A 25,700-nucleotide genomic window follows, 5' to 3' on the forward strand; every position below is an offset into this window, starting at 1 on the left:
ACACTCAGCAGTTGGCAGGCCATCCTAAGACTCTGTCCTCTGCACAGGACCCACTGTTTTAAGTGCCGTGAGCACCGCAACTGCATGTCGTCATTCTGTCACGCCCTGTATCCAGAGCACACTCTTAGAGTAGATTCTTATCAGCACACAGTTTTCCTGGAAAGAGTGAAATTGAAAACTTAGTCTCAAATATTGACTATTTTAATGTCTGCCTCAATACACTAATCAAAAGCATGCGCTTTCCTGAGTGGCAGGAACAGGACTCAAGGTCAAGGACACTTGCACACTGGACGCTGGGTGGGGCAGCTGACTAAGAACACAGGCAGGGCCTGGTCTCCAGGCTGAGGGAACTGTTCTGAACACAGGTGGAAAGTCATCCTGATCAGACCCTATGACCCCTCTGGGATGGTAATTCTGTCTGCCACGTGAAAACAGAAAAAGTAAACATTCCTCAGCTAAGCTTCTCCACTGCCCCAGCGGAGCCCAAGGCCCAGGTCACTGAAGCCATGCCCCATTTTCCCTGCTGGCTGAGCGACTGGTCCTGAGCGGAGGGAGCTGGTCCAAGGGCCGAGAGTGGCGAAGTGGCAGAAAGGAGGACTCGGGGCTGACAGCCGCCTCTTCAGCGCACAGCCAGTCCTCAGGTTGATGTTTGAAAGCCCAGTTAAACCACAAAGATGTTTTCTTGGAGGGGAAAACCACTAAGAATCAGTGCTCTCCCTTAACCTACAGAAGCAGAACTTGAGCAAAGGGAGTGGTCACTTCGCTCTGCATCAGCTTAGCTCACTGAGCGTCAGCGAGGGGCAGACAGGGGCAGGACAGGCGGGCCCGCAGGCCTGAGAGCACGAGCGTCCTGTGTGGGGTGGTCGGGATGGGAACGAGAGGAAGGGGCCTCAGCAACTTCTGGAGTTTACAAGACACCCCAAACACAAACCAAACCCAACAAAAAGGGCTGGAGGCTGGGCAGCTCATATCCTACACTCAACCCAGATGGGAGCTACTCAGAAACAAATGCCAGGTATTTGCTGCCGAGTTTAAAAGTCTTCAGGATAAAAATAATTGGACGTATAATGAATCTTATTAACAGGAAAAAATGGAATGAAAAACTATTTTCTTTCAGCAACTAAGCAAAACATCTCATTTCTCTCCCATAAAGAGAAAAAACTGTATTTTAAATGTTGACTGTTTAAAACAACAAAAAAGAAAATACACACACAACAAAAATATAGATGTATTGAAATTTCCCAATCAAATGAGTATCACAGAAATAAGCCTGATGATTTCAAGCAGTTTGTTTCCTATAAACCAAGTTTATATGTGAAGCTCAGCATCTGTGAAGGAGCACCCTATCCCAGTGACAGGCAGCGCTTTTGTTTCTGTGAGCCACGGTGTTCAGTGGGGACTCTGGATGTTTTGTTAAAACTTCTGACTAACATCCTCTCTTATTTGGATTGATTAGGAAAATACATTTTTCTTTTGTCAGAGTTTGGTTGCTTTTTAAGGAATTGCTTGTTTCAAACTACATCCTTATATTGTAGCACTCAAGTTTGATACCTCCTGTGTAACTCTCAACTTGCCCGCTCCCCACTTCCCGAGAAACCCAGGGCCCTGCGGGGTGACTCTGTACCGGAGCCAGCCTCACACACCAGCGTTCACCAGGGTGAGGCCACTGGCTGTCCACCCCTGGCTCTGAGTCACTATTTAATCACTGTGCAGTTACGTGGGGAGAAGGAAACATTCCATCTCCCAATAACATGCCTTTAATATGAAAAAAGCTTCCATTACATTTATGGAAGCCTGGTGACGCTTTTTGGAAAAGCTATGAAATTGAGAAGTTGCACAAATCTTCTGATATGGCATTTTAAGTGTGCTGCCATTGTAGGTGTATAAACTGAGTAATAAATAATTGTAATTTTTTTAAAGTATTAGGGACCTTTGGGTTCACCCTAAAACTTTTTTTTTTTTTTAATAGATAAGGGTGTTTAGAGAAAAACCCACAATGCCACTGGTTCATAACCTCTAGCCCTGGTTCAGTCTCCAGGTTACAGGGCAAAGCAGCCAAGCTAAGGAGAAATTTCAAGTTGGTTTTTTGACTTTTACTTAATATTAAAGCCTTCAGTTTTGTTTCTGATTGAGATCTGTGAATAAGTTTCTCAGACCCAGCGTGATGCTATGCAGCCTTTCACTCTTCCTTGATTCTATAGGGTACCAGAAAGAAGGGAGGCCATCAGTTAAAGGACCAGAGTGCTGGAGATGGAGGGCAGACACCCCCACTCCAGGGCGGCCTTGGGCTCCACCCCACAAGAACGTTTCACGTGTCTAATGTAGGGACCGGGCCTGTGCTGGAGACGTTTCTGCCATTTGAAGGAGACCTGCAATGGGGAAGGTTCAAGCATTACGTACAGCGTCAAGATGAAAGGAAAGCTGTGGCGAGGGGAATGCTGGAAAGTGACTCAGCGTACTAAGTATTCAAAATGCCTTGGCACAAACGCACACCATTCGTCTCTTTCATTCCTTCCACCAACCAAGGACCAGACGAAGAGGTGTGGACTCGCTCAACCAGATGACATGTGGCAGGAAACATTTTCACTTCAAAGTCGCCAAGCATCCTTCGCATTCAGCAGCTCCCAGTGTGGATGGGCAGAGGAGAGGACTTCCCTTCACCTCAGCTCCTGCGATCCAGCAGTCCTCCTCTGACGGTCCTCCTCTGACACCATCCTCACAAGTCGGGGGGGCGGGGGCTTCTCCATGCTCCTGGAGCTGCCCGCATGGCACTGGGGACGGAGTGCTCACCTGGCTGGCATCAGAACATCTGACTTTCTGCCCTCAGTGCCATCAGCATCTGGCATTTCAACGTCCCTGCCCCATCCTGGGCTGGTGTGCCTAAAGCTTCAGATGAGTCACAAATAGCTCATTAGGAAAAAGGCTGAGACCTGTTTTAACATATTCCCAGCCCACAGCATCCAGCAAACCTAATCAGAAAACCCCACAAATATGCCAACTCCTTTAAACCCAAATATTCAAGAAGTTCCTGAAGCCTGAGAAGTCTAACATTAATTCACTACTGCATCCAAAGAGCTGCTTCCCACGAGTTTCCTACAAGGCTCCCTTCCCCACAGAACCCCAATTCTCTGGGTGCAAAGGAATGGCATTTCAAGCACTGTGCCTATTATTAAACTCTCTGCAGCACAAAAAACTTTTTAAAATTTACTAGAGGAAAATTGCAAAGTGATTTTATTGTTTAAAAGACAGCTTTTACGAGTGGCGGAGGCACGTTCCATAAACGAGGTACAGACTCCAACGCCTGCGGCGTGTCTGCTAGGAAACAGTGATTTTGGTCAGGCGTCTCCTGGCCGATTTCCACACCCTTCCACGCCCCGCCCCCCCCCCGCCCCCCCCAGCAGCTCGCGCCGGGCCCGCGCGCCCCTCCCACCAGGTGTCCACGCAGCGCGCTCCCCCAGGGGCCTCTGCAGGTGGCCGCGCCAGAGGCTCCGAGGCTCCTGGACCTCGGATATTAAGTGAGCGAGGGAGCTGCTGCATGGCCGTCTCCCTCACCCGGTCGCTATGCTGTCGGCGCAGAGCACAGCCCTGCCGGCGCCCTCGTGTCCAGCACAGCGCAGGGCTGAGTCAACGACTGTCCAGCGAGCAAGCACATGAATGGGCAAAAAACATCACCGGAGGCAGTGGGCTGGGCAGCAGCTTGAGCCCCCTCTGCTCCACCCTATCCAACCCTGTCCCTCCTCCTGGTCCTTTCAGTCACTGTCCCTTTTGCTAGACATACTGCCACGGGGGAAGCCACTGCTGAACGTGGTCTCAGGACTTCTGGGGTAAAGCCCTCCGACGCCCACCAGACGGCAAGGGCCCCTGAGGCATGCCCCATCCCGTCGGGGCTGCTGGGGGCCTCAGGACCCACGGGCCCATCCTGCACAGGAAACGACTGACGAGGAGCAGCTACCTCGGGGCCGCTGGCCGAGGGCAGGAGGGCACCGACGTACCCCTGCGCCTCCGCTCCCCCGGGCTGGACCGCCCTTCAGGCCGACGGGCGGGGTGCGGTGTGACGGAGCCGCCAGGGACTGGGACGGGCGGACCGATCACTAGGGGAACGCGCGGGGATGGGCAGGGGGCCTGAAAAGCAAAGAAACAAGGCCGCACGCTTATGTTCGAGTGAACTTTTAATTAATTCATTAAAGTTCCTGCTTATGAAAAGTTCTGAAGCAGCAGCACGAGGTTACGTATAAGCAGATGTATACCCAGAAATTAGAGACAGCCGCGGCCGGAGCCATTAGCAAGACAAGCCGTTACTGGGGGACGAAGGTCAGAGGGGCTAATGCCGAATGTGTGGCGTCCAGCTGAAGGCGGGAGCGCTGGCCGGAGTCAGAGCCCGCACCGCGGAGCCGCGCGCCCCGTCCCGGGGGCACTGGGCCCAGCGGACGACGGGCGGCCAGCGGACGGGCAGGGGTGGAGGGGCAGGGGCGGAGGGGCAGGGGTGGCCAGCCGAGGGGCAGGGGCGGCCGAGGACGGGCAGGGGCGGTGAAGGACGGGCAGGGGCAGCGAAGGACCGGCAGGGGCGGAGGGGCAGGGGCGGCCGAGGACGGGCAGGGGCGGTGAAGGACGGGCAGGGGCGGCCAGTGGAGGGGCAGGGGTGGACAGCCGAGGGGCAGGGGCAGCCGCGGCCGGGCAGCGGCGGCCACGGCCGGGCAGCGCCACGCGAGCGCCTGCGCGTCCCCATCCTCCGCCCAATGTGCGGCGCGCCTTCCCACGGGGTTACTGACTCAATAAAACGATGGAGACAAAAGGACGGCACGTTTTAAGGAAATTCTTGGCAGACATCATTTTGTGGATTGTGCTTTGTGGAAAAGCTTCACGTAAGCAATTTTAAAATATAGCTCTTGCTCCAAAATGAATTCAGAAAGTCTACCCTTTAAAAGCTCAGAGACTTGCTACACTTAGACTATATAAAAGTGGTTTCTACAAAATAAGGAATGTTTAGAAGGCAATCTTTAACTCAGATTAAGAACATGACATTTATACCACAACACTAGCTGTTTTTACCCCCAACCATAAGGAGGCTACTACCACTATTCTGGGCCACGTCTGCCTGCTTCCAGAGCTGGCCCATAACCACTTCCTCATACAAAGTCTGAGCTGCGTCAGGAGGACACATCTGGACTGGCATCAGAGGGCACTGGGGTGACACCCGCGACTGCAGCTAAAAGCTGACATCTTAGCTCAGTGTTTGAATCTTGGTAGTGACACCACCCTATGTGGTCCAGTTAACTTTGAGCCTTTCCAAGGCCACCGTTGGTACCCTTAGTTCTGGACAGTGACCCCATAAATGGGTATGAGGGGTCACAGGAGCAGGGGAGTAGAGTGAGGGTGTGTGACAAGACGCCCTGGGCAGATGAGCTGTGAGGTCTCTGAAGGATGTCAAAGCGGCACGTTTGGTGTATGGCACCTTGACAATCTCCTTCGATTTGTGTGGTTATTTCCTCACCTGTAAACTGAAGGAGGCTGGGCCAGATGAGCTCTAGGGTCCATTCCACCTTTGATATTCAAGGATTCTGTGAAAGACTCAAAAACCTCTAAAGACTTCTATCTAGTGATATTGGGCCTAAAACTGTCATGTGTGAACTTGAGTCACAAGTCAAGAGACTGCCTGCTGTTGTCAGTTAGGGTTTCTGATTTGAAAGCAATAAAACCAACACCAGGGCTTAAACTCACAGCATCAACAGGAGATGGACACAAGCAGCAACTGGAAACATGAGAAACCAAGCGAGGCAGGAAGGATGAGGAAACGGCAGCCACACGGTGTCCTTCATGGGAAGGGTTCAGGTGCAGCATCACAGCAAGGCGTCCGACGGCTCCTGGCAGCCCTGGGGCGCGCCCTCTGGAGTCAGTCCCAGGGGAGCTCTTCCACCGGCACAGAGCCGGGGGGGGGGGGGGGGGGGGGGCAGGACCTGGGGCTGAGGTTCCCAGAACGTGAGTCAGCCACTTGCAATTACCCTCCCACCAAAATCACACCCACAGGGAAGAGGCAATTCCCTAAAGGAAGCTGGCTCTCAGGAAGGGTAACGCGTGCTGGGCACAAACCCATGAACACCCAGCACAGGAGGAAGAACCCAAGAATACAGAGGTCTGTGATGCCCACATGTCCGGTCCTCGAGCACAGCATCCAGTGAATTTCAAGAGTACACAAATTGAAGCAGCTATCCAAAATATTTTGGTCTAGACAACACTCGGTTTTCAATCTGATTATATGGGTTTTGCTGAAAGAAATGTTTAGTTAGTAGTATCATAATCCACAATACATTGAACACGTAATTAGTAAAAGAATCCTGGGAAACGTAACAAACCTTAAGAGGAAATCACCGACCCTGTCAACCAAACCAGGCCATCCAAAGGCAGAGAATGAAGACCCAGGAAACCCTCTTACGAGCATTCACTGAGGCACGGGGACATCCTTCTGTTGCTGACAAAACCACGCCTGGTGCCCACTGGTAGTTTAGTTTGGAAAATTTGGTCAGTCAGTCAGTCAGCAAATATTGAACATTCTGATATGCCAAATTCCTTTCCTTTTCCATTTCTGCAAGAGTCTCAACCTCTTTCCTCATCATTCCCAACCTGTGAAATCTCCCAAATGCATTCATGACTTAGCTCTCATTTTACATCTTGAGTGGCATTTGTTCCCTTGTCACCTACACCTCCCTTTAGTCAACTGTAACTTACTCCCTTCTTCTGGAACTTTCATACCACACACTCACAGAGCCTTCACAATTCCACCCAGTAAGAAGGAAATTCCCAAGGCCAAAAGCTGCTCTCTGGTTAACAAAAAAACAAACGAAAGATTTAGTTCCATATCGGCGAGCCAAATAGCATTCCAAAGGACAGTGACAACTCGCAGCCGCCCACAGCCCACATGAAAGCAGACGAGGGGCGAGGATGCATTTATGTCTCCACTCTGAGCCCCTCACTGCCGCCCTCCTGACTGGAGGAGCGGTACCCCCCGGGCCTGGGCGTGGGTTTCTCTCTCCGCCTGCCCCGCTCCTGCCCCTTCCTACAGGCCCCTTTCCCACAGCGGCCGCTGAAGGGTCCCCAGGGGAGGGACTGAGGGAAAGCACCCTGGTCTGCAAAGTGCCTTTACACAGCAGACACGAGGGCAGGATTCTGCTCAGGATGCATGTTCACTTGGGGTGATTCTGTGGGAAGTAAGGGAGATCATGGGGGGACCTCATTCTCTCCTCTCTCCTCAAACCACCGCGACAAAGATGTATTATTTATTACCTTTGTTGAACAGTTTTAATACAACCTTTTAATTTTAAAAGTCAATGTAAATTCAAATTAAGCCTGTAGTTTAGATAATAATATTGTGCCAGTGTTCATTTCTTAATTTTGACAAATGTCCCACAGTTATAAGGATGCTCTGTGACCATTTACTAGTAAAAGAGAGTTCTAATTTGGCTTCCCGTGCACTCGAATTTCTGTAGAGGTCTCACTCAAGTGTTAGGACAAGCACAACAATTGTATATTTGCTTTGTTGAGCATTTTCGTACGAAACACAGGAAAAATAAATCTCATGTTTAAATCTCTATACCACAGTAGAGCAGATGTACAGAAAGTTTCAAAATTACTGCTGCCTAAAGCTGTTCTACAGCGAGATCTTACTTTAAGGGCTGTCAGCGTCAGACCGTAGGCATTGCGGGCTGGATAACAACTCTAACAGGACAGCGCTGGCTACATAATTTAAGTTCAAAAACAAAATCCCCGTTGTCCTCTCTCTTACTCCTTACAGAACCAATTCTAGAGGGGAAAGAAAAAGGACACAGCACTTGAGATGTCACTGCTCATAATAAAATGTCAGACCAGATCGAAATGGACCAAAAATTATGTGAGACTGCACAAAGAAAAAAAGTGCAATTTTCATAAGTGTCATAATTTTAGCTACTGGTGCCATGAGGAGAAAACCAGAAAGCTGAGTTGGTTTTGAAACTATTTGAAAACGTGTTATTTTTATAGGAGCAGAGATTAGCCTTCAGTTCTTTTCTAAGAAGACACTGTGCCAGGTCCCCAGAAGTCCAGGCCCTTCTTACTTGGGAAACACGTTTAACACTATTATGTTGCTGGACTTGACATTAAAAATGCTCTGGCATTTCATAACACAGCAGCTTCTCTGGTTCTGTTTTTATTTTTTAATTCTCTAACCTCAAATCTAAATTTACAACACTGCTGGAGATCTTAGGAATTATGAAGAAATTACCTCACTCCCTTTAAACTTTTTTAGACAGCAAAATTCTTTCCATACATGGCAAACCAAGAAGGACGCAGAATCACGTTACGTCGGTTTAGTAGCTGCCATGACTATCCTGTTTTGTTCCAGGCATGCCCACAATCGATTTGTGAGCAAGCAGACCCTGGCCACAGCTAGCTGGCCAGGGAGAGTGCCTGTCTTCAGTCTCCACCACCAAGTGGTCCATGAGGGGGCCTGGCTAGGAGCCCTGCCACAGGTGCCCAGTACTAGGTGAGCCCCTTTCTTCTGGCCTTTGAATTGGTTCTTACACAGACAGGCAACCTGCATGGGAGTGAAGGGGGAGACAGGGGCAGGCTGAGGACCGCAGCAGGGGGAGCCCTGAGGAGGAAGGAACGCGCACGCACTACGGAGGGAACAGGACTGGCTTAGCTGCTGTGCCCACGGAGGTGCTCACAGACAACGGCTGCCTAGAGGCCTGGCCGTGAGGCTGGTGATGGTGCTCTGTTCTCTGCCCTTCCCCAAGCACCCCGAAAACAAGCCCCATCCACCGGGCAGTGGCCCCTCACCTGGAAAAGCCCAACCCACACACTTTCTTGACAGAAACTTTTCGTAATATTTTGTAAAATACAAAACAACAATTCCATGAATAACTAACGCTTATTTCTCCACAGAAGAGTTCTAAAGGATCAATCATCTCTGTTAGGACACAGGCAATAAACCCTCTTGATGTGATGAATTTGCAGAAATCAGCTGCTGACTAATGCACTGCTTCTTGTCTTCCATGAAAACCCAAGCTTTCCTTGGTATACCATGCTAACATCCAGGGAAGGGAGATTCACAATCACTTTCATGAACCATAAATACTAAGGAGAACTTTGAGAAATGGAAGGAGAAACAGTAAAAAGATGAACAAGATATTGCTGACGATGGATATATCAAAAAAGGTGATTCAATAACAAATACATATAAAATATTTGGGTGGAGTTGCAGGGGTATCAGTAAAATATACAGATACAAGTGGCAATTATTAGGAAATCTGATATACAAAACTAGACTAAAGAAAACTGGTAACTCTTTGCTTCCAGTAAGCTTTGCTTTAATAAACCTCACAGCAGGAAGACATAACCAAAAAATATCTTCCAAGTACGTTTAACCCCATCGACCTGGCGCTGATGCAACCCTAGCTGAGCTCATTCCCATCGCCGGGGCACATCCTGGCCTACGCCACCACCTTTTGAATTATACACGCTCCATGAAGAAAACGCCATGAAGGTAGGAAAAATGTGAATAACCTAGAATGACACAAATATTGAAAAATAGCTCAGGTGGAGAGAATAAAATAGGTTAAGTATACGCATGAATGAAAAACAGAGAAAGACAAGTGAAAAGACTGGGGATAGAACATGCCTGACATAACTCTTTAACAAATATATAAGGAAAATAAAATTATGCACAAAAGTAAAGTAGTAGCCAAAACCAAAACGCCACCACAACCAAGAGCATGAGAAACAAGGAGGGTTCTCACAGGTCTGACGAGACCTGGCGGGTGGAGGACAGTGATCGCCAGAAGTGTCCTGGACCCGACAAGAACCAGTGAGGGCGCAGCTCTGCCTGTTTCACGGGAACGCAAAAACCCAAACGCATCCCCCTCTCCTGCCGCCCACGTCCTACTCCTGTCCTCACCGCGCTGCTGAGGCCTGATGTCCTAACGGAGACTATGTCTGGGCTACCTTTCTTTCTAATCTTTTCTTGGCATTAAAAGTGGGACTTGCGAGGCAGGTGACTTGAGGCTGGGTCAGGCTGGGCTGAGAAAGTCGGGTGAAGACATTTAATCTCCACAGACCTATCTCCCCCTTTGAAAATGGTAAGGATTTGATGAGATGACCTCTCAGATCCTTCCTACCTTTTAAAATCCTGTTACTTTTCTATTAAAAATCCCCAATTTCATAATTGACACTTGAATTTCTACAGAAGTTGTGTGCAAAATAACCTCTCAGTCACTCACAGTATAAAGTGTCATCTGTCCGAACAGCTCAAGGAGCAGAAAGCAGCTAAAGAGAAGCATTTGAAAAGCCTTCTTGTTAAAATACTTAGGACGGAATTTCAAAAGTAGGAAAACAAAACCGTCCATGTCTTTAGGTGCAGAGGTCCGGGAGTAAAATACTTCTATTTTAAAATGCAAATGTAATGTCACAGATAAGCCTTTAAGAAAGGACCTGGAATTACTATTGTCAGCACTAACAAGAAAGTTCACAGTGTAGCAGCTTTGGGTAAATTTAAAAACTTAACAGAAAGAGTGGGACAAAACAATGTCACCAACCAGATAACAAGCACTCATCAAATACCTATTTCTCAGGCAGTGCCTGAGCCTATATTATGTATGTGTTTGAGAGGGGCGGAGGCATTTAAAATGCCTGGGTAGAAAACAGACATACCCAGGAAAAGATAATTGAGAATACAAGACAATGTCACTGAGAGAGGCTGCAGCAAGAGTCAGAACCTGACAGGTCTGGTCTGAGTTCTGCCAGGGGAGACATCAGGCAGGTCCCCGACCCTTGCTGGGCCTCAGTCTTCTCATCTCTAAACTGAGAATAATAACTGCCTTGTCCAATTGTCAGGCATCATGAAGATCAAATGTGATAACGAACATGAAGACACTCAGAACTTGAAAGCCTTTAAACCTAAGCATGAGGAAGCGGCACATAGTGGAGTAGGAAGTTCAGAAGGGAGGCTGTGCGGGGCCGAGCCGAGCGGGTACAGCTTCCCTAGGAGGTGGGCCCTGAATCAGGGCGGGCCTGGAGAAGCAGGTGCTGGGCGGTTTCGTGGACATAGCATCTGGACCTGCTACTGAGCAAAGGGCTCCCACTGGGTCTTCCCGAGTGAGAGTGACCCGCCAGGCAAGGATCTGGAACTGAAAGTGTGGGCGGAGCAGAGAGGGAGGGAGGAAGGTACCATGATAATGAGGGTGAGATGTTCAAAGAGCCCAACGAATGTCTGATGAGGATATCTGCATCTGTTTTCCAGATATGCACCCTGAAGATTTTCCTTAGGATGCTTTAAAGGAGCACGATGTGCAAACCAATTGCTAGGCAAAGATCTCGTTTAATCAAACTACGACGTTTTCAAAAGACTGTTCCACCAGAGGGTGAACCGTCTGATGGTAACTTACATGCACACACAGCCTCAGAACTTGTGGTTTACCTGCAGTCTAATTTTTTAAACCCAACCATACTTCTTTCAGGTCTTGAGTACATACTAATAGGTAGAGCAGCCCTTGCCGTTGTTAAAAATCAGCATAAACTAGAAAAGCAGGCAATGACGGCACTAAACATTTCAAGGTCAAAGGCTCAAGCACAGAATCCATCCAGCCCTGGTAATTTCTGGTTATGGTTAAGAAAAAAAGATTTTCAGTGTCACGTAGTCTTCTCTAACTCACAGGAATGAGCGATAACTGCATACCACACAGAGCACGCTCCCCTCTGTGTCCTGGGCTGCAGACCATGTAGCCACACTGGCTCTAACTCTGACATCAAAGGCACCAATGCCCAAGACTGGCCTTTCCTTCTCAACTGTGTGTGATCCTGGAGCGCTCCCACACGGGAGGCGACCAGGACGGAACTGCGAGGAACACCTGTATACCAGACCAGTGGGGGGCCGGCCACCTGGAGGGGGCACTTCTGGGAGCAGATCTGGCTGTTGGGTTGAACCTCTCCCCATCACCACAGATGTCAGACGTTGGTGGCAGGCACACTGAGCCACTGGTGATAAGGCAGTGGGACAGAGGAACCTGCACCAAGGCTCCACATCAAGGTGCAAGGTGGGCTGGGATGCAGGTTGCCACGGGGCAGCAGCTCTGAGAAGACGGCAGGAAGTCAGGTTACCAGAGTGACCTTCAGGACTCCTCGGTCCTCCAGGCCCTGCACCAATGGCGGTTCCTAGCAGCATCCAAACTCATGCCCTCCACTGGCACGAAGGGACAGATGGGCTGCTTAAACCTTTCACAAAGAAAAGGTCAGCCCTAGGTTTTCAATCCCATCCTAATGTTGTGTGTTTTTAAATTTGCCTTTAAATCTTCCCTGGTTATGGACGGCTGACGGTCAACCCATTCTGAGCCCTCAGTCCTTCCCTGAGTGCATCGCTGCAGGAGAAGAGAGGCGCAACGGACAGGGAGCCGGGAAGCCTGAAGTCTGCCACAGTTTTACTCAGCAGAACTCAACGTCATTCCATTCGAACCAAACCAAACCCTGTCTGTGGGAAGAGGCTTGTCAGCACGGGGATCTGGATCATTTCCCAGGTGACTTCTGTCCTTCATGCTAAGGAAGTATAAGAGAGCACCAGCCATCGGGAGGCCCTTTATGCTATTTCAGGGACGTGGGAGCTCTTTCCTTTCCTTTTATTTCAAGTTATCTTAAGCATTAAAAGGAGGAAAAAACCTAGTCTGGTGTTAGAAGAAAGGACAAAACCCCTTTTGTAGGTTTCTTGCTGGCACCTTAGGCAAATCACTTCACCTCTCTGGGCCTCAGTTTCCTCAACTGTAAAATGAGAGAGGTGGCTTAGGTCTGGGTGTGTGGGCCTTAGAAACCATTCATTGGTTATCTGAGACCCTACTACCTGCCAGGCACTGTCGCAGGCTCTAAGACAGCAAGCCTTCCACAGTCCAATTAGATTCCAGAGAAACTGAAAGTGGAGGAGGACCCAACAAGACACAGTCAGGCAGTGACAAGCACTGAAAATACACACGGAGGGCCTGGGCAGGGGTGGAGCGCTGACTTCACTCTAAGGAGTGTGTCAGGGACGGCCTCTCTGAGGAGGCGAGAGTTGAGGAGAGTGGAATGACGAGAAGGAGGCAGCCCCTTCATTCCAAGCATAGTAACAGCATGGACAAAGCCCTGAAGTAGGAATAAGATTTGGTTCTCTTCCCAGACCCTCTTTTTCATTTTAGACCCCCCCTCCCAGTAATATGCATTAATTCCATTTAAATGTATTTACACATAACTTTTTAAAGAGTAGCAAAAATATTTGATCTGAACTACTCCTTCAAGACAGCCTTTCTCTTCTACACAACTCCTTTGTTATTCTGTCCTCATGGTTATAAATTCTCCCACATATTCCAGGCAAGAGTGAGCAGGATGTAATGCAGTGTTTTCCAAACTTTTATGACAGTCACTCACAGTGAGAAAGAAATCTTACATTGTGACCTAGTGCATACATAAAAACGAAACACAAGTTTAGAAAGCCAAGTTTATTGCAACTATCTGCAAGGCACTGTACTACATTCAACTTTTTTTAACGCCAATGTGATTTCATGGGTAACTTATAGTTTGAAAAACAGTATTCTAAACCAACATTGGCTACGAGTTCTGTTCAAAGAGGAACCAAAACATGGAAAACTTCAATATGAAACAGTCTCAAAGGCCACCTTCCTCTCTCCCTTTTTTCTGTCCACATTCCTGCCTTGAAGCAGTGGGACCCAATTCCTCTGTGTGGCTGATGGAGGAGATGCCCAGAGGAGACATCTTCAGGGGGGCTGGGCGGGGAAAGGAAGCCAACGCACACGGTTCACGAGGCGAGGAGACACCTTTGGTTTCAAAGATGGCCCAGGAAGGACAGGGTCACAAAGTCTTCACCATAACAAGAAGAGAAGGGGGTGTGTGTTGGGGGGCTGCCAGATTTCAGGTTCCTACAGGGTGTCAGCCTGCCCCCTCCTCCCTCACTGGAACGCCAGTCCCACGTGGCAGATGTACAACCGCAACTCGTGCAGCGCACCTCGCAGCAGCTCACACAGAGCAGACGGGCGCTCAACAGCACTGTTAGGAACTTCTCCATAATGGAGCTCGTTGTCACCGTCAGACCCTAACTTTGCTAGTATATCCAATTGTTACATTTTCCTGGGATGTATAAATGCCATACAATAGTAAACGAAACTCGTTTATCTTCAAGTCACTGTTTAAGCAGGGAACTCAATCTGCTATTTTTCTCAAGTACTCAGTGGGAAAAGGATGTTGTCTACTGGAAGGTACCAGAGACAGTGCAATGGAAAGAGGCCCTGTCCGCTAGCGGCCAAGGTAAACAGCTGGGATTAACACGAGTGTGTTAATTTAACAGGTAGTTTCTCAAGGGGCACTAACCAGTGGGCTCTGTCAGCCAAGGGCTCGCTGTGACAGAAACGGTGCCAACTTCTCTGTGAAATGCACCTACCGTCCTGGCCCCAGAAGTCAGAAGTGCATGCACCCAATTTCCAGTAGCCACCGGGCCCTGGAGCCGAAAAATTACCCCTGCAAGCAAGCATTTCACACACGGCCACACGGACAGAGAGCAGCTGGTCCAGACTGTGCCCTTCAGCCCCATTTACGGACATCATTAATGATTTCAGATTACAACTGTTGCTTCATCTCAAAACAGTGATAAACAGGCGAGCTCCCTTCTTGATACCTTTAATTCTTTATCTGCTCTCCTCACAGGAGCAAAAGAGATGTTGAGACAAGCGAGAGCCTGCCAGAGCTGCTCGTCACAGACGCGGCCTCCTTCCTTCCCTCTCTTTTCCGCCCCAGCACCCTCCCTCCGGACTTCCCGAGATGAGGCAGTAGCCTCCGGTAAGGAACTGAAGTGGCTCCTCATCATAATAAGGAGGGACTCGCCACAGAGGGAGAGTCAGGCGACAGAGGCGAGAACCCCTCCCCCACCCCAGCAGGTCAATTCACCCCGTTCCCCCGGGGCAACAACAGGTAGAAAGTCTTAGGGGAGGGCGGTCAACCCACTCAAATTAAGCAGCATCCGCGTAAAAGCGAGATGGAGCAAACCCTGCTGCCAAACCGGAGGTGTGGGCGGGCGAGCGCTGCCTGTGCACAGGGACAGCCTATATACGGGCGAGACATCAGTGGCAACGAAGGGAGACCCACCACGGCTGACAAAGCCACAACCATGACGACTTGAAATATCACCCGCAGGCACTGCCTTCAGTGCCAAAATCTCGGATTTATTTTCAGGCAAGTGACTCACAACCTCGCCTCCATCAGTAATTCCATTAAAATGAGACGCCGGTTCCACTCACCCGACTTTCCACTGCCTTCTGGCGGCCCCCCCGCCCATCCTGCAAACCCAGACAGCTCCCAGACTGAGCAACCTTACGCCAGGGGAGCAGGAGACAGACAGGCTCTCCGGCCCGGCCCGGCCCCTGGGGGAGGATGAAGGGGGTCGCAGGCGGGCGCGCGGGGAAAGCGCGTGTGGGCTGCGCGCGGGGTGTGTACGTGTGTGTGCGCGCGTGGGCACGCACCCCGGCCAACTTACGGAGGTGGAGTTGGTCCTTGCCTGGCCCTGGTTCCGCACCTCCTGCTCCCGGAACTGCAGTCCAGCCAGATGCTTCTCTAGCGCCTCCCAGTCCATAGGAGGCACCGGGGGCTCCTCTGGGACGCACGTCCCGCCGTCCGTGGGCTGGAGGCAGAGGCCCCCCGCTGCCGGGCCTGGGCCGCCGCGCCGGCCCCCTGCCGGCTGGGGCTTCTGGGTCGCCCGGCGGGGGCCCCGGGAACTGCTCGGCCGGCCGGCCACCACCACGTTGCCATTGTGCCTGAGGTCCTGGGGGTCGTGCGGGTGGAGGTTGCCGTTGGGCACCGGGGGTGGCATGGCGGCGGTGGCGCTCCTGCCCCCGCCGCCGCCGCCGCCGCTGCAGGTCCTGGCGCTCACGTCCCCCGGCTCCCGGGCCGGACAGCGGTCATCCCGGTACCCTCGCCGGTCAGGGTCGTCGCCGTCGTCCTCCTCCTCCTCTTCGTCCTCCTCCGGCGCCCACTCATCAATCACCTTCTTCTGGTAGACCGGGAAGGGCTCCTCATAGTCCTCCAGGGCAGACACCAAGTCCAGGCTGCCCCCCGGCGACGACGAGGATTTGCACTCGGAGCAAGGGGTCACTTTGGTGGAGTTGGACTGCGAACTGGCGCGGCTACTGCTGCTGCTGCTGCTGCCGGCGTCACTGCCTAGATCCATCCCATCCTCTCGGTAATCCTGGGGGAGGAGGCAAAGAGAGTGAGCCGCCGGGCAGACCTGTCCGGCGCCCGCCCCCCGCGAACGCCCCGGCCGGGGCCCCGCGCCCGCCTGGCCCGGGATGCGCCCCCAGGAGGCCTGGGAGCGGAGCCGGCACCAGCCTGGGCTGCCCTTAGCCCGCCGCCCTCCCCTACCACACCAGACTGCCCCCCGGGAACTAACCCTCAAATTAGCAAGGGGGGGGCCAGCCACCAGCGCGCACACTTTCCAGACGCGGGGCCCCGGGGCGCGCGTGGACTTTGTTTTAACCATTTTGCGCCGGGCGCGCCCCTGCACCCCGCCCCAAGGATTCTCCGGGAACCAGACACTTTCCCGGAGAATTCTAATTCTCTGGGGGCGGGGACCGACGGGAGGGTGGGCGGCTACTAATTTCGCCCCTCGCTCGCGGCGCCGAGACCACCCCCCGCCCGCCCGCCCGCCCCCGGCGGCGGGAGCCGGCTCGCGGGCGTGCCGAGCCTGACTTCCTGAGGCCCCGCCGCGGCTCGCAGGGCTCGCTGCGCCCCCGCCCGCCCCTCCGCCGCCCGCCGGAAGGCTCTCGGCTCCGCCGGGCGGGTGCCCCGCCGGCCCGGGGGAGGAGGGCGCGCCCGCCCGGCGGAGCTGGTCCCGCCACCGAGCATGCCCAGAGGCTGCCGGGCGCGGCGCCGTCCGCTCGCCCCGGCCCCGCGGCTGCGGGCTGAGGGGGGATCTCGGCGGAGGCCCGGGCGGAGGCCTGAGGGAGGGGGCGCGGCCGCCCGCGCGCAGAGCCGGCCCGGCGGCAGGGGCGGCGCCCCGGGCAGGGGGTGGCTTCCCCGCGAAGCTCGCATTTCCTGGGCGCGCCCCAAGCCCTCTCCGCGGGCTCGTCCCCGCCGCGCCTCCCCGCACCGCCAGCGCGGCTCGGCGCCCCCTAACGCCCGCAGAAGTCCCCGAGTGACCGGGGAGGAGCCCCCCCGCGCACAGACACAAGCCCACGTGGGGGCCTGCGTGACGCCCGCTCCGTGGTCGCGCACTGTCGCCGCTGCCGCCGCCCCACCCCCGGCTCCGGTCGCCTGGCCGGGTCCCCTCCAAGTTCAGGCTGGGGGTGGAACCTGTTGCTGGAGCTCACGTTTCTCCCCTCCTGGCTGCTCGCCGAGGACGACCTCGAAGAGTCGTGGGGAATGGAGGGTCAGCGTGCGGTGGGACTGATACCTGGCCTGGTGGTGGAGAATCTGTTCTAAACGTTTGGACAAGGCTCCACAGTCCCCTTTGGCCAGCTCTAATCCAGGAGGCGTTAAAAGAAGGGAAGAGGTGGATATCGGGTGCCATGGTCCTGGCACATTCGCTGGCTTTGCTTCCGTTAAATTTTTCAGGAAACTGAGTCAAAGAAACCTATGCTGGGTTTTTCAAAACACACTGGCTGCCTGAGTTTGGCAGCTCATCGTATTAGGAACAAGGTTCCATGAAATAAAAGAAACCAACACTTATAAGGTGTAGATGGGTCACAGAGCACCGTTTTTATGTTTCTTTTTTGGTGAGGAAGATTGGCCTTGAGCTAATAGCTGTTGCCAATCTTTCTCTTGTTTCTTTTTTTTTATTGAGGAAGCTTGTCCCTGAGCTAACATTCGTGCCACTCTTCTGTTTTGTATGTGGGATGCCACCAGAGCCTGGCTTGATGAGCGGTGTGTAGGTGGGCACCCCCACATGCGAAGGGGCCACCAAAGCAGAGCACAGGAACCTAACCACTCCCCACCTACTTGGTCCCACAGATCACCTTTCAAGGATTAAGAATTTCCTGTGAGCGAACCATGCTGACCTGTAAGAACTGGGAAACTAGGAAATGCCCTCTTCTCTGGTGATTACAAACAACAGCATTTAAAACTTAAATGTTCTCGCACGCACACAAAAGACCAGTCTGTGAGGTGATGGATGTGCTAACTCACGGGGGACTCCTTTCACAATGTATATGTGTATCACATCATCACGTTGTACACTTTAAGTGTCTTACAATTTTATATGTCAGTTATAACTCAACAAAGCTGGAAAATTAAAAAAAAGAAAAGCAACATTTAATTTTACAACAGATTGGGGAAAACCAGTTTTTCTGAACTTGTAGATCAGGACCTGCTACCAATTATTCCCAGTGGATCCCAGCCTGGACCGCCGCCACTCTGGCCTGGCACCCTTGGAATGCTTGGAATTCTTGAGTAGGGAGTGGCCGCCAGGCTGACATTTCTTCTAGGTCCCAATCGGGGCTTGGCGCAAAGACCCTTTGTTTAAGTGATTTCAGGCAAGTACAACTCTCTCTCTCCTCGGTGGCCCGAGCTGGGGAAGAGAAGCTAATCTTGTGCCTCCTCTGAAGCGGCATCTTACGAATGGCAGGAACAGGGGCCTGAGCAGGCCTGTTTACAGCTCTTCTGTAAAACAGTGCTGATTATAACCTAAAATGTCGTTTACAGGAACATCTGTAAGCAGCCTGCCTTGTGTTCCAAGTATGGTTTGATTTCGAGGTTGCTGAGAAGCCCTGGGTCAGCTAGCTGCCCCTCTGAGGTGGAGGTGGCCTGTGAACCGTCAGAGATGTGGGTAGGAAGCACTGTGTGCTGGGAGCTAGAGAGCTGCTTTCCAGGTCACCATGAGACATGGCCTAGGGCCCAGAAGGCCCCCTGCTCTGCAGGACGCAGGCAGACCGGCGAGCAGCTGCGCTGGGCACAGGGAATGGCGGTCTCCGGACAGTATTTAAACGTTAGGTCCTCCTTCCTCAGCCTCCCAACGCGACTCCCTCCTGGGCCCGGCTCATCCCCTGCTGCCCAGATGGTCTGTGTTCAGGGAATGCAAAATACGGCCTTAGAAAAACATGTGGCAAGGCAAATCCACTGCCAAAAATGCAGGGCATTTCAAAGCCAAATGGAAACATCTTTGAATTATGTGTCCTAGTAAATTATTTTGTGACCAGATATTCTGGATCAGATGGGAAAGTACCAGGTTGCCTTTGTCTTTTCTCTTCACGCAAGGTGCCTGGCTAGCCCAGTTTCCATCCTGTCTCCAGCTTTCCATCTCCTGCCAAGAACCGTCCCACTCTGGAACAGGAAGCTCTGCCAACTCCTAGGCCGGCGACAGTCTACAGACACATCCAGCAGGAGAGAGATATGATCTGCAAAATGATGGAAAGCTCCTGTCTTCCTGTTTACAGGACGGTGGCTCCAACTTAGAGGCTTGGGCCCGACAGACTTAGATTTGTGCCCTGCAACCTTTGTAAATTAGACATCAGAGATGTGAGGCGAGTGGCTGTCATCCCAGGCCAACACCTTCCCCCGTCCATCACCAAGTCCTGTCCCTCTTGAATGTCCACTGTTCCCACCCAGTCTGGACTGCCGCGTCCTGAGGCTGCTCAACAGTCTCCTGCTCTCTCTGCCATTCTCCACATGCAACCAGGGCGTCTAAGTGCAAATCTGAGGAAGTCTCCTGCTCTCTCTGCCATTCTCCACATGCAACCAGGGCGTCTAAGTGCAAATCTGAGGAAGTCTCCTGCTCTCTCTGCCACTCTCCACATGCAACTGGCGTCTAAGTGCAAATCTGAGCAAGTCTCTCCTGACTTCATTAGAACTCCCAGGGCTCCTCCTTGCCCTTAAAGGAACTTCTACTCATCCTGTAAGTCTCAGGTTAAATGTCACTTCCTCCTGGAAGGCTTCCCAGATTCCCTCTGCCTGTCCTAAGTGGATCTGGTGACTTTCTCCTGCTCCCATGACACTCACTGCATTTATTACACACACCATACGAGGTTGCTGTTCAATTGCTTATCTTCTCTACCAGACTCAAGAAATTCGTTTTATATCAAGACCCAGGCCACAGATATATATAAAAATATTTTAAAGTTTCATAAAACTCTTATTTCGTAAAATTCCATCCTAATTTATTTGAATAAAATCTGATCACACTTTGCCATTGACTTCACAACCCTTAAATGGGTCAGGGCTCCCAGTGTGAAAAAATACCCCAAAGTCTGGGAAGGGAGGAGCCATTCCTATCTTGTTCATGGTAACTGGAATGGAATAGGAGCTTCACTGATATTTGTTGCTAGAATTATTAATAATAACACTTAGTTCATTTAATCCTCAAAAGTCCTGTGAAGAAATGAGCATCCCCATTTATAAGTGAGCAAGCTGAAGGCAGTAAGGTTAAGTAACTTGCCCAATGTCATGAAGCTGGAATGCTGGGTGGCAGAGCCAGGATTTGAAGCCAGGGAGTTTGGCTTTGGAATCCTTGCTGTTGGTCACTCAGCTAAAAGCTCCGTACTCCTTGGTCCAGATGCATATAGATGAATTTACCAAGCAAAGATGTCAGAAAGGGTCTCCTTGCAGCAACCTCAGATGGGTCTCAGTCTCCCAGCCTGCAGAGGCTCCCTGGGCAGTACTTCTGTCCATGTGGAGAGGGCGGCAGCTGGCAAGAGCAGCTGTTCCCCTCTGCTCACATGTGCTACCTCCTCAGCTGTCACCAAGTCCAGCAATACTCAGCAAGCTGGGAGATTGAATTGTGTAAAGGAAGTGTAGAGACACCTCAGGAAAGGAATTTCACACTGTTGTGAACTACATAAACTCATGCCTTAAGTTCCCCCCAAAACAAGTCCTTTAAGAAGGTGGCCACCATGAGATGGATATTCACTTTGTCACGGATAGGAAACTGTCTGGAATAATTCTCAAAGAGCAGGGTTAAGGTCGTGTTCCTTAGGGGTCAATGCGATTTATAGGATTTTAATCTGTAAAGGCAACATTTGAGAAAAGACATGATGAAGTATTTAAATCATAAAGAGTATGAATAAGTGGGAAAAAGATTTATTTGCAAAATTCCCAAATTAATTCTAAAATTATTAGCCCTAATGCTGAACCCTCTCTAAGTGGTGACATTTAGAATAATAAAGAAATGGCTGGCGAACCATTTCATCTTTATTACATGAATCACCAGCAGGTCGCATGCAGTACCCAGACGCTCTCCTATTTCATCTCCCGTTCCCCCTGATGTAACTACATGGGAAAGTTTAGCAGCACTGTGGGCGAAGGAACGTGTGGCTTTGCGTCCAGCCCTGCCTCTGACCAACTCTCTGACCTCAGTTTCCTCAGGAAGGGGCTGGACTGCATGATCGCGGTGTTCAGCAAAGAGTAAGAAGGAATTGAATGAATGTCTAAGTGAATGAACTAAAAGGCTTCTTCTAGCTTAAAGGCCCTTTGGATTTCATCCTAGAAACTACGGGAAATATGGTATAAAGATGTCTCTGAATGGTTTCACCACTTTCCTTAGTGGGGGAGGTAACGTTGGGTCTTCCACTCATTCAAAACCGAGGCGTGTCTCCTGCAGGCGGGGTAACCGCGTGCTGTTTCTCCTTTACTCCTGTAGAGCGGGGGGCCCGTCCTAACTGGTGAGTCTGTACGTGTAGAAATTTGGGAGCTGCATCCTATATGCCCTAAAATAATTTTTTCTTTCATTCACTTATAGACCTATACTTTGATGAAAAAAAATCCCTTAAAAAACATTTATATCTTGAAGGTTTGATTCTCTAGAAAACCATAGATTGCATTTGTTTTCCTCAATAAAAATGAAATGGCAAAATCCAGGCAAAACTCAGCCCTTAGAAGATAGTGGCAATGACCTATTTTCCAAACCTGAAACCAGGACACTTGGCCTGACAGGCGACAGCTCACCGCAGCTGGGCAAGCGCATGTTTGACGAGGGATCTCCTGGAGAGTGCAGCGTTGGGGGCTGAAGCAACTCTTCCTGCAGCAAAGGGACAGATCCTTATCGGAGAAGGCCACACAGAAGGTGCCAGCGAGGACCCCAGCACGTGGCCACACAGACTGTGCCCTGTGCAGTGCAGGGGTCTGTGAACTGCGCCACAGGTCCCTGCAGGAGACACCGCGTGGCACGATTCGCCTGGATGGCGATGCCCAGGGCACCCCTGGAGGTGGTCAGTGCACAGCAGGGCACAGAGGCTCGACTGGGAATTCCGCTGGTAGGAACTTTGTTCTCTATTGACAAGACTGGAAGAGGAAGGCTGCTGTTCTTTTCCTAAAAAAGTCATACTTCAGGCTGGATGGCGCTGACAAACAAGTCTGTAAAGAACTCTGAATTTACTCTTTGCGCTTCATTGAAGGGCATGGATTCCATAAAAGGCCGTTTAGGAGAAGCTGGGAAGGGGTGTGGATGGACGCACTGCAGGAGCACTGGGGTGGCACGAGCCCCGCTGCACGTGACCCAGGACCGGATGGGCTCAGCGCCTCAGAGGCCGCAGGCCTTTTACTCGGAGGGGCAACGCTCGTCAGAGAGGAACCTCCTTGCAGGATGCTCTGGGAAGTGAAAGCTGTTCTGGGCACTTCTTGACATGACTTTGGAAGCATTATAAAATCAGAAAATAGCTGCTGGCGTTGTCAGCGCCACGCAGGGAGGAGGGACACATGAGATGGTGAGGACGCAGGCGCCTGTGGAGGGGCTCTGCCTCTGACTGCACCGCCTTCACGGGCAGGGAAGTCCCTGCAGCAGTTTGGGCCCCTGCCTTACTGTGGCGGGAGGGCTCGTGAAGCGGTCAGATGCCTCCACGGGTCAGCCGGGTGAGCTCACGAGGGAAGGACGCAGCGTGGGCGACAAGGAATTCCAGGGTGAGTCACTGAGTCCCTGAACAGCACAGCACAAGGGCATCCATAGTAAAATTCAGAACAAAAGACAGGTTTATCCCCAATTTGTCCTTGGATCACCACTGGGACCTCTGCTCCCAGCTCTGGATAACCAGAGTTCTAAGTCAGCATGAAAATGAGTGGGGAGACCGCACATCTCAGTTTGTGCAGGACGGTCCTGCTTTATGCCTGTCGTCCTGGTGCCCTCCTTTACCCTCAGCAGTGTCTCCGTTTATATGATGAGATATATGGTCACCCAAGGTAGGGGGCAGTCACCCATGACCAAACATACACCTGGGGGAACAGTATTTCCCAAATCCACCCAAACCTGCAAATGAAGTGAAGTGGGTTTTGGAGTGTTGTTTTACAGGTAGAAAGACAATCCAAACAAGCTCCCAAAATATCCCAACAAAAATGGTCCAATAAAAACAGTATGTCCTGAATTTAAAAACCACAGAAGATACATAAGAGGCTATCAATTTGTGAAAAACGTCCAACTTCACTAGTAATCAAAGAAATGGAATTTCAATAATAATGAGGTAACATTTTGCCTGTAAAAATATTTAAAAATTATTTTAAACTGTAATAGTGTCAGGAACAGTGTGACCAAAGGACACTCACCGCTGGGGTTATAAATTGGTGGATACAAACTTTCTGGAATACTATGTGATAATATGTTTTAAATGTCTTTACAAAGATTACACCCCATGACCTGTTACTAATTCCACAAATATTTATTGAGCACCCACTCGATGCCAGGCTCTGGGGGATGTAGTGGTGAGAGGGACAAGCACCAGGTGCCCCAAATGGACCTTTGGTCTAGGGGTAAAACAGACATTTCAGAGAAAAAATACACACCAGTGCAGATGGCAAGTTGTAATAAGTACCCACAAAGTAGAGTCACGTGATGCTGGGAGAGCGTCAGGTAGTGTGTGTGCTGGGGGAGAGATCAGGCAAGGGAGCGTCTGCTGAAGAGGGAGGACGGGTGTTACAGGCTGCGGGAACACGGTGAACCTCCAAACATCAAAGGTTTTGAGGCTGGAAGAAGCTTAGCACTGTCGAGTAGCTAAAAGGAAACCACTAGGTTGGAGCAAGAGAGTACACAGAAAAGTGCTGAGATGAGGTGGAAGGATGCGGAGGGGATAACATTACAGTCTTTATCCTAATAGCCACTTAAGAGTTGTAAAAGCAGGTTGACATTTTTAGAAACTTTTTCCATGCAAAGGGGACAGCAGGACAGAGCAGGGCAAGAACGGATGCAGAAAGACCAATTAGGAAGCAAACACAGTTGTCCTTAGTGCAAACATAGTGGGCCTTAGGTGGCGGTTGGGGAGATGGAGAGAAATATCAATATTAAAGACATATTTAGATGGCAGAATCAGCAGGATCTGGTGACTGAATAGATGGGGGTGGCGAGGGGAAGAGAGATGTCACTGATGGTCTCCAGGTTCATATCATAAGCAACTTAGTGGAATGATGATGTCTCTTTCCTGAAATGGGCAATAAGGAGGAAGGGGTTTTGGTAGGGGAGAGAAGGAGGGCAAATATTGAATCGGTTTTGGACATCTATTTGAGATGGTGTAAGGCATGAAAGTGGAGATGACAAGTAGGCATTTGGATATGCAGGTCTGGAGCTTAGCAGAGCAATCTGGGGCTAGAGATGTAAAGATGGGAGCCACAGCACATGGATGGTATTTGAAATCTTGGGTACAGGTGGCATCTTCTGGAGACAGATACAGAGAGCGAGAAGAGAAGGCCACGTTTCTAGCCTGAGGAACTCCATCATCTGTAGATCTAGGAGAAGAATGTGTTTGTAAGGAAGACAAGGAACAGAATGGGGCCAGGAGACAATAGTTACTCTTAAAATCTAGCCTAAGGAAACAGAAACGAGGATCTAGATTCAGACAAAAAGATGCCCATTGTGGCATTTACAATAGTGAAAAATTAGCTTCAACCTAAATGTCAAAAAATAGGAAGATGTTTAAATAAATTGTGACATTCATTCTGTGGAATAAATGCAATCAAATGAGATGCTTTTGAAAATTATAACATTAAATGAATAAAAGAGGGTACACTATTACACATACAACGTGATCCACATGTTAGAAAATTAGATGGTAATATGCCTAGAGAAAGACGTGGCCAAGTGTCAGCGTGGTCAACTGCAGGTGGTAAGATTGCTGGTGAAGTCTTACCTTTGTATCTATTTGTTTTTTTCAATTTCTTTACAATAATCACAAAATACGTGGTAACCTTTTTATGAAACAGGGAACAAATTATGCATATTTATTTTACTTAAGATGAATGGTTCTGAATTTGCTGAAGAATTCCATTAAAAATAATTGTTCAGATGAGCTAGAATTTATATAAATTCTGATGAAGTCTTTTATAAAACAAGTAATTTTATGGTTCCATAAATCAGTTACTATTTGAAGTTTTTGAATATCGGATTTTCTTTCAAAATATAGATTGAGTCAGGACACTTCTGAAGAAAGTTTGGCGTCGTAACGGACTGAAACAGAGACAGCAAACTTTTTCTGTAAAGGGCTAAATAGTAAATCTTTTTGGCTTTGTGGGTCATACAGTTTCTGTTCACATTGTTTTTTTTAAGCAACCCTTTAAAAATGTAAAAACTGTTAGCTCACAGGCCACACAAAAAGGCAGCAGGCCGGATTCAGCTCGCAGGCCACGGTCTGCTGCGCCTGACCAAAGGGGGACGCACAAGGGGAGCGCATGGCTACCTTCTCACAAGAGCCAACGTAGTGCTGAGATTGTAGCTGGGCACATCTTCAGTTATTAGGGTTCTAGAACCA

At 50.4% G+C, this 25,700-nt stretch overlaps 1 protein-coding gene across 3 annotated transcripts in view; it reads right to left on the reverse strand.

Annotated features, from left to right (window-relative positions):
- The window catches only part of SCHIP1 (schwannomin interacting protein 1), a 145,940-nt gene that overhangs the window by 99,633 nt on the left and 20,607 nt on the right, over positions 1–25,700 (reverse strand). For 2 of the 3 annotated variants that reach the window (XM_070243040.1, XM_070243039.1), the window contains one exon: positions 15,530–16,237. In XM_070243040.1, coding sequence (XP_070099141.1) covers positions 15,530–16,219 — 690 coding nt within the window. In that variant the 5' untranslated portion in view covers positions 16,220–16,237. Of the gene's footprint in view, positions 1–15,529; positions 16,238–16,438; positions 16,738–25,700 lie in introns of those variants that run through there. The other variant, XM_023623225.2, reaches the window with a different exon arrangement.

Source organism: Equus caballus, chromosome 19 (assembly GCF_041296265.1).
Source record: "Equus caballus isolate H_3958 breed thoroughbred chromosome 19, TB-T2T, whole genome shotgun sequence".
NCBI classification, from domain to species: Eukaryota; Metazoa; Chordata; class Mammalia; order Perissodactyla; family Equidae; genus Equus; species Equus caballus.